At 36.0% G+C, this 9,817-nt stretch overlaps 1 protein-coding gene across 33 annotated transcripts in view; it reads left to right on the top strand.

Moving 5' to 3' along the window:
* Positions 1-2,668, top strand: part of RBFOX1 (RNA binding fox-1 homolog 1) — a 958,925-nt gene extending 956,257 nt beyond the window's left edge. For 19 of the 33 annotated variants that reach the window (XM_085628189.1, XM_085628208.1, XM_085628212.1 and 16 more), the window contains one exon: positions 1-2,668. This exon is cut by the window's left edge. Coding sequence is in view for 12 of the 33 variants with exons in the window: in XM_085628210.1 (XP_085484336.1) it covers positions 1,223-1,338 (116 nt within the window). In the remaining 21 variants the exon portion in view is untranslated. The other 14 variants (XR_014969494.1, XR_014969493.1, XM_085628210.1 and 11 more) reach the window with 2 other exon arrangements.
* The last annotated feature ends 7,149 nt before the right edge of the window (positions 2,669-9,817 follow it).

The raw sequence follows: 9,817 nt of genomic DNA, 5'->3' as shown, positions 1-9,817 counted from the left end.
CATCATTTTAGCAACTCTATAAAATAAAAAACAAAAAAGAGGAAAAATTTACATTTTTTATCTTATACCTCAGATATTTTGTTCTGTGTATTTTAATATTGTGGGTCTTTAATTTCTGAAGATTATGTAGTTCGATTGTTGGCTGTAGATGTTTTTGTGGTTGATCTAGAAAGCTGCTAGATATGAATAAAAACAGTTTTAGGGCCACAATCAAGAGTGCTATATCATGTAAATTAATTATATATGCTGAATATTAAGCTGTGGGGATATCATATTTTGTAAGAGTGTAAGTGACTATAGTAGTCATTTCTTTCACATCTGCATTACCCTTCAAATTGTTGGGCATGGTCACAGAGAGGGTCCCAAGCCTGAACAAATAATAACATATACATATAGAAGGGGGCACCACTGCACCAACTTCCACGTATCAGTTGTCTTAAATGAGTTAGTGATTGTTCAAAGCCAAAGGTTCTGTTAAGGTTGTGGGATGGGTGCAAGGCTTGGGTTCTTCCAATACTTTGTATATGCAGTCTGTTTTAAAGACACACTGTAAGGCCCCCCATGAAGGCATTCCACCATGCAGTATTCAGAGTTTTAAATAGGTAACATGGCAACGACTGTATACTAAGTCATTAATACTCATTCTTTTTATAGTTCGTCCAGTATAATAAATGATATCACTGCTAACTTTTATAATGTGGGAAGGGAAACATTAATACAAAAAAGGTGATTAAAAAGGCACTGTTTCTATTTTTTCTTTTTTTTCTGAAATAGAAAAAAACAAAATAATAAAACTTCAATTCTTTGTACCAGTTAAAAAACATAATGTATTAATACATACAACTGTGCAGTGCAATAGTAAAGTGCTAGGACATCCACAGCCTACAATGCTTTAGATTTAGAAATGTAGACCAACTGTTAGAGACAAACGTATAATTTTTATGGAGTAATATGATAAATATATTCTGATTTATATAAGCATTTTACAAGTATCACAATCATTGAGTATTTTCATCCGCTTGGTACTTTTTAAGACATGACTGCATCCTGTAAACAATCTGCAATTTTTCAATGCGACACAGCTTTCCCCACACCTCTCACCCGTACCATAAGTACCACCACCACCTCCCTTAAGTCATTTTTCATGCAAGGCTTTTCTGGTTAAATTGTGGGTCCCAAAAAGTTTTTGAACTCTCCCTAAACATAGCCTTTCACTTCACAGAGCATAAATTGGTGAGGGCCGTTGGACTGAGTCGCTCAGCTGGCACATGTGCAGAGCAATGGAAGACGGCAAGATGGTGGATTGAGGCCTGGTTGAAAAATTGCAGTTTGTCTTGACATGTGTTCAGACTCTTTCCATGTTGTCCTGTTTACAAGTTAACCCGCATTGGGGTGTTTGTCATGGATCTTCATGTTTTTTTTGTATTTTAAATAAAGAAAAAGAAAAAAATGAAAATAGTGGCTGATGACTATATGCCACATTTTTTTGGCAGCAATTATTTATACTCATGTGTACTCCGCGTGACCCTACACGGCACGCTCCTTAGTAAAAAAAACTCACTGCTGTGAACCTGCCAACTCGCTAGAAAATCTCTGCTTTAAACAAAAGTGTTTGTGATCTGGCTTTCTCTGTCATCGTATGTGCATGCACTCAGTATGATCACTTGAACAATGCCATCAATGAAGTTTCACAAGAGATTCAAAAGTATTCAGAACATGTATATTAGGAAGAAAAGGGATGTTATCTTGAGCATTCAGAGAAAAAAGGAAAGCATACCAAAATAGCAGAAATGGTCAATACCAAGTATTAGAATTCTTTTTCACTGGGGAGCGAATGATCAAAATGTTGATTTGCAAGTGGTCATTTTCTTCTCATGAAAAGAAAGTAAAATATGTACTTATATGTGTATCTATATTAATATATACATGGATATTCACATATTTATAGAAATATATGATACACTATTTAATGTAATGTAATTATATTGGAAACTGATGAACACTTATTTTTAAAGTAAAACATTCAAATTAAATTAAGCCAGGAAAACAATGCCTATTATAGAAAAATGAGATAATATATTATTTAAATGAACTGTTACACTGAGACAAAGAAAATATTTTTAATCATGAATCATGAGATATCAATAACAACACAAGGGAGACTTTCTTTTTACATCCATTTTTCAAAGAACTTCACCTGGAAGTACAGATATATTTGCAGTTTTGTTAATTTCCATTGATGTGATGTGTCAAGCACCTTGATCCATTAGTGTTCTAAATGAAGGTGGACGAGGTCGTAAACAGATTTTAGAGCATTGTTCTGTGTGGACAGCCTCCAACAACACTTCAATGGGTCATTTTAAAATGTATGTCTGGGATAGTCATGTAAAGAAGGGTTTGGATTTGTTTTTTACAATATATATATTGGGAATGTTTTCACTTATATAAATAACTACTGATGCTATCAACTATGATGAAAAAGTATACATACCATGTGTGGAATATAGTGACTTAAACAGTTAAAAAAGAAATCTGCAAACCCAGAAAATGTGTATATCTGTCTTTAGAGATTAGTGTTTATATCACTACAGTGGTTTGTGAATAAAGATAAAATGGTTTGTAATATTAAAAATAAAAGCTTAGTCTGAAAAGGTACAAATACAACAAATTGAGAGTGGCTTTTTATTCCTTTCCAAATTGTGTCTGTTTATTCACTGAATATTGTTAATGGTTTTGAAATATGTCCTTTAAAAGAGACCTCATGTACCAATCTTACTGTTCGCATTTTCCAAGTCTTGCATAATTGTCAACACCAATTTAAAATTAAGGAAATTGCAGGAAAGTGAAGTTGTGTCATTGATCATTTTATTCATCATTGCAAGACAAGCAACATGTTTATTCTCAACATAGGTAATCAAAGTCACTATGCATTGTTGATTGTGAAAGGCTAAGAAAGCCCATGTTCAGTCTACCACTATGAAGTGTGGTCTGAAATGATTGGTTTATCCTCTGATGTAGGGCTGATCCATACCTGAAAAGACCTAGATTTTTTGGGTCAGTAAGATATGGGGTGCATATTTTCCACTGAATGAGCAGTCCTTCACAATTGCAAGTGTTTATTGACCACAATCTATTAACATTAAACACATTTTCTTTGGGCTGTGGGAAAGCGATTGCCTTATGGTTTCAGTGGCTAAGTTGCTAAATTCTTCAAGCATATTGAACACCAACTGGCATAGTTACTGTTAAATGTAAGGGTTGAAATTGGTTTGCAAACTGAAATGCCTGTTAGAATTCGCCACAGTGCAGTGTATGACTACCTTTACAGTCCAATGAGATGAAAGTTTTTAAAGAAGCTACCCATTAGGTAGTGATTTACATTCATATGTAAAACTTTCAAGTGACCCTGATCCGGGACCTCTTAAAGGTTTAATGGTAAAAAATAAAATCATTTTTTGAAAGTTAAATGAAGTGGGTTACTTCGACAGTGTCTTCCATCACACTCAATAATGTATTCAGTTAGGAGTGTAAGCATTAATTTTGCAATTAGAATCCATCATTAAATATAAATATGTTTGTGATTTTGTGCACACTGCAAATTATGATGGATTGCTGGGATACCCTCACTATATTACATATATATCACCTTAAAAATATTACATTTACTAGCCACTAATCACAACAAAGGTCTACGTATGTAGATGTTGAGGTAAGAATAGTACATATATACTTACCTTGATGATGTAGTGTTAAGCAATGTAGTGGATGTGATGTTAATGATTTTTAAATTTACCAACCGCATATAGTAAAATACAATTACATTTTGGTGCGTGATAAGTGAAAGCTTGAGCTGACACTTACCAGGGTGTACTGATAAAGCAGACTTTGCCAATGATCCCAGCCTGCTGAATAATGTTTATTTTGCAAAAATATATAAAATATGAAATATTCTGAACTGCTTTAAAGAGTACTGTCAATCACAATGAATAAGGTGCCTCCGATGGTCAGTGTAGCATTTGGAGAAAAAAAACACATTTGATTTTAAGTCACTTTGGGAAACTAATTTTCAAACTTTGACACTTCCAAAGGGTATAACATTGGGATTTACATACATACACTTTGGCAACAGTCAATTCACAACTTTATTTTTGGGATGCCAGGACTGTACCGATAATTTAAGATCTAGATCAAAAATCTGAAAAGGATTCTAATTTTCAAATCCCCACTCCTCCACTTTGGTGGGAGGTGCTTGCTATTTTTTTCATGCTCCTCATTTTTGGTGAGAGAATCTTTAATTATCCCACTCAAACTGCATTCATAGAATGTCCTATTTAGATCCACATATCTTCACTTCTAAAAATCACCTGTTTAGATCTGAATCGCTCCTCTTGTTTGGAATATTTTGTTTAATATTCAGGCATCTACATTTTGAAATCTGTTTACATTTCACATTTATCACAACTCTGGTTCCAATTAATATGCCATGAATTAGAGCAAGGTCTTTCTTAGATCTACACCTGTGCATTTCGTTTAGATCCACCTGCTCACCATCTTTGTAGTTACCTGTCCTAATCCAATATCAGTTTATTATAACGCATGCGTTTAGCAAACATATCTTTACCATGAATGTAATACAACGTGCTTATCTTTACAATGTGCTTTATTACATCTTTAAAATGCTTTGTTTTTGTTAACGACTGATACTTATATACATGCACATGCACATGCAAATGCATACATGTACACAATTATATTCATATACACATATAGACAGATTATTTATTTTTGTATTCATCTAACCCGTCCCAATCCCACAACCTCAAAAAGCTCCTTACTATTCCGTACTCTTTCCCATCCTACAACCCTAAGCATCCTTTACTACCCTTTACAGTTACCTATCCCTCAGCCCTTAACATCCTAAAACACTTTCCTACATGAATCCTTATCCACCCTTAAAGGCCTTTACTATCCTCTATGCTTACCCATCCCTGAAGCCTATAAATCCTTACACGCCTGTCCCTTATCTATCATTGAACCCTAAAATCCTTTTACTACCCTTACCAAATTCTTAACACTAAAACCTTGTATTACCTCTTACTATCTGCTGCCTGTTCCTGAACCCTATAAACCCTTACATCCCTGTACCCTTACCCAGCCTTAAAACATAAAAGCACTCACTATGCTCTATCCATGCCTATACCTGAACCCTAAAAATCCTTTACTACCCTGTACTCTTACTCCCCTGAACCCTAAAAACTCCTGGCTACCCAATACCATCCCTGAACCTTAAAAACCCCTTATTACCCCCTACTACACCCAACCCTTGCCCACCCTTGAAGTCTAAAACTCTAACAACCCTATACCCTTACTCATTCCTGAACCCCTAAAAACACTTACCCTACTTATTTCCCCTTAGTTCTGTTAATAATTTTAATTAAAAACCACTAACCTGCATGGTAAAATATAATTTAAAGTGCCAGAAAATGTCATGCATGGTATTTACATTCATCCTAATGGCCACATTGTAAAGGTAATGCATGGTAACACCACATTGGAAGTGTTACATACCAACCTAATATACATACCAACCAATGTTTGTAATTCCCCTGCAGAGACATTAATTTTAGAATTTACTGTTTAGCTTTGGATACCCCCTCTGATTTAATTTCTATTGCTATGATCAGTGTGCCTCTGCAATTCTGGAAAATCCTGGTTGACCTATATTCTTTAACATTTGAAATAGCTGTATGATCACAATTTACATCTTACATCTAAACATTGCCATTAGTAGGCATTCTCAACTTTGGATGAATAGTTTTCTGCTTTGAATGATTGAACCTCATACATATACCAATTAAGGCATTGCAATTTATTTAAGTTGGCACATACTTTCAAACACGTTTTGCTAGTTTCCCAGTCCCTCCTGCCAACATGTTCCATTTTATTTGGGAAACATCTACTAAGCTTTGTAAGCCAAAGGACAAGTTGGTTCAAACTAGTTACATTCGGTTAGAGGTCAAATGCACCTTTAGGGAGTTATTTTTGAGAGCCTAGCGCCACTCTTGCACCAAGTAAAGTGGAATATGAGTGACACAGGCCTCTGAGTCAGATTTCTGAAGGCACGCAAAGGCACCCTGCATGGCTTTGATTGGCCTCATGGATCTTGAGTAAGGCAATGCAGCGCAAATCACTGTGTCACCTCACTCTGCGCTCTGGAGGCGTTCTATGGGCGTTGCAGTGGTTCTTTCCATGAAACACCCATGGATTTTGACTCTGTTTCAGATTTACAAAATCATACTACAACACATACAGAAAGAGAAAAATATCTTCTTGCTATTTTTTGTGCAAGAAGGTGCCCCTTTCTGCACAAAAACAATCCTGCATGCAACGGATGCACCCTTTCACCATGGTCCAAGGGTGCCTACTTTGGTACTAGGCTGCTGAAATGGCACCAGCGCAGGGAGAAAGGACAGAAATGCACCATATCTCATAAATATGGTGCATTCTTGCCCTTTCACTTTGGTGTAGGGCAGCACAGAAAGGGTCCTTGATGTGCTGCCGTATGTCCAAATTCCGTAAATGAGTGCCTCAGTCCGGAACGTACAGTATAGATGGGCAAAGTGCACTATAGATACCATGTATATTACTTTATCAGGTAGAGATGAAATTCCCGTGGTACAAATTAATTTAAAGATTGGTGATATTAGGAAACCGAAATGTTGTGTTCAAAAACACGATCATAAGCCCATGTGCAAGGATATGTCTAGTTAATATGAATCATAACCATATACAATTCAGTACAAACATAATATTTTATTAAAAATCAGTTAAAAACAGACAAAAGCACTTTATGATCCTGTCACAAATGCATCTAAAACATACGGATGTCATATATACTCAAAACAAGTTCCACTAAATTCAAGGGCACAACTTGTACACCTGACTGAAGTACAATATTTGGACCTTACAAAACACAATGGCTGTATCTAACAATTAATGATCCCACACACTTGAAACAGAGAGACAAAGACAGACAGTACGATTTGTCATTTAGGTAACACATCCGTTGATAAGTTTCAAAAGCTTTTCATACACACAATTTGTAAATACAGTGTCTACAAGAAAAGCTGTTCCCACAGATTGTGTTGCAGTGATGCGTCAGACTAAAAGTGTCATTCTAATAATCAAATCATTGACTCTGAAACATCTCAAAGTCCTTATTATGTTGCTTCTGGAGCTTACATCAGAAAACAACTAGGCGTACTGTTCTTTGGTGCAAGGCAACATGCACCAAAGTTGCTGTGTTGCCTTGCTTCAAAGGGAGAGAGAGAAAACTCACCATAGCTATTAAGATATGCTGCATTTTTTCTCTTTCCAAGCACTAGCACACTTTAGGCAGCCATGCACCACACACCAATGCACCATACTGCTAGGGTTTGTGTGTTCTCTGAAGCATAGGGTTTACACTGGATGGTATCCCTTTTAGCTCAAAAACTATACTTTAAGTTTTTTCCCACTTTGTATGTGTGTTGTTCCGTGCAGCACACACGCAAAGTTGAAAAAATGAGGAGAACATTTCTTCTCGTTATGCTTTCTTTGAGGAGGAGGACATTTTGGTGTTAATCCGAGTTTATGAATGTTTGTAGATAGGGATTTGAGTAAAACCGCATTGGTGGTTGCATTCGCCACCCAAAGAACGCCCCCCCCCCCGATGGACAGTAACTCTAAGCAGCATATTGCACAACTATGCATGACTTTGGGACACTAACCAATTCAAAATTCTAATTTTTATTGGATAGTAAACACTACGCCTAAACTTTGCACCAGGTTTGCTTCAGAAACGTGGCACAAAGCAGTCATAACACGTTACTACATTTGTGCCCTAGTGTTTTCACTACTTTGATGCATTTCTCTTCTCTGGAAGCTAAAAGGTATTGTTTTCAATCAAAACTGTTTCCTAGAATTGAGTCCAGACTGCTAAATCACGAATGTCTGTAAAAATGGAATTCTCAAAACACATCATTGAGGTTCTTGCTACCTGAGAAACAACTCTTTCCCCAGGAAGCAGCGGACGTGCAAGGGAAACTAATCTGAGAAACTAAATATTATCTAGACTATAATTCAATTGAACAAGGGGACTGTGTGATGAACTAAAGGATATGATCATGTCTGTTCCAATAAAATAGGTAAAGCCATGAACAAACATTCTGCACGTGTGAAAAGCTTTTGTTTTTTTTCAAAAGTTGCAAGGTACTATGAATTTTGAAATAATCTACATTTTGAGAATCATATATTCACATAATATTAATTCACACATTTTGAATTCTGATTTCTAAGAAGTAAAAACGGTATACTGTACTAATGTGTAAAGCATCAGAAGGCTCATTTGGAATATTCCACACCACAAAAACACACAACCAGCAGCATGCCATCCCAAGGACAGTGTGATCCCAATAAATAGTGTGTTTTTTGTTTATCCAACCTTACCAATTGTTCAGGTAAGTCATAACATACTGCACATTGAAACCATTGACTGTGTTCTCACATGGATAAAATAAATAAAGGTTCAGCAAACATGAAACAGCTAATTTCAATATACAGACAGTATGCATGGCAGGATGCCCTTTAGAATTCACTGGATTATATGTCGGCATTTTGCACGAAGGATATCACTGGTAACAAAAAATTGCCTTTCAGATACATCAAATGAGTGAAGGATTATCCGAATGTGTGTCATGAGGACTGTCATCGCATATATAAATCAACGTCTCAAAAATGAAACTCAAATGAAAATCAGCTCTTAACATGCAAATCGTTACTAAACGGTAAAACGTAAACAATAAGATATCAACATTGGCCTTCGCTACTCACCTGGTGCACCATTCTGTTTGTATCACAAGAACAAATATAATTTCCACAAGAGCACAGCCATCCAAAGAATCAGCCATTAGTAGTTGTGAATCAAATGTTCTGTTGCAGAGAAACGAGAAATGAGTGCAAAGTCAATATACGGATAAGAATTAAATTTGAGCTGAATTTCTAAACTAAGTTTGAATATATTTTTTCAATTCAAATCTCTCGCTGTCTCATGGTATGCTTTGTGAAACAGGAAAACAAGCAAAATTCTATTATGTCAAAATAAAAGATAATTGTTTTAAAGTGAACCGCCATGTGCAAACGCTGAAGACTTCAATTCCAGTTGCAATGGTGAACAAAACAGGAAAACTATTCATAAAACAGCTTTCTACATCTATCAACAGGAGTTCTGTAAACAATGTGGTTAACAAGCACTCCTATAAATACTATTACAATACTGTAAGTTTGTTTAGCACTAATGGCTTGTCATGTGGAGTGAAGCACATTACCAGTGGTGTAGCGCAGCTGCTATTGGCCTCATTTCAAACAAGTGAAATGGATCCACCATTCACAGGTTTTGTAGTGAAAAAAACACAGCTATATTTGGAATACATTGCGCCATCCCTGGTCCTGGTATTATTGCATCTGCTGTACCATTAATAGATTCATCCCTGATTTCTACAGGTAGCTTTAGTAAAATTAAGTTTAGTGGGTGTACATGATGTTGTTAGACTGTATTCCTTACAAACAAAGATCATGGGATACTCCTTTTTACACTCCTCTTTGCATGCTTCTAGGCACTACCAGGTCATTTGATTATCTAAAGTGCTTTATAAAATCTTCTTATTAACGCACTCGACTGTCAGTCCACAGGTAGCAACTTTTCATTGTTTGGCTTTCTTTCTTTTCTGTACCACACTCCTGGTTCTTTTTTCCAGTTCACTTTATAGCGGTTAAAAAG

Source organism: Triturus cristatus, chromosome 10 (assembly GCF_964204655.1).
Source record: "Triturus cristatus chromosome 10, aTriCri1.1, whole genome shotgun sequence".
In the NCBI taxonomy this organism is placed as follows: Eukaryota; Metazoa; Chordata; class Amphibia; order Caudata; family Salamandridae; genus Triturus; species Triturus cristatus.
Note: the sequence above shows the minus strand (reverse complement) of the source record. Positions and strands in the feature narration are given on the sequence as shown.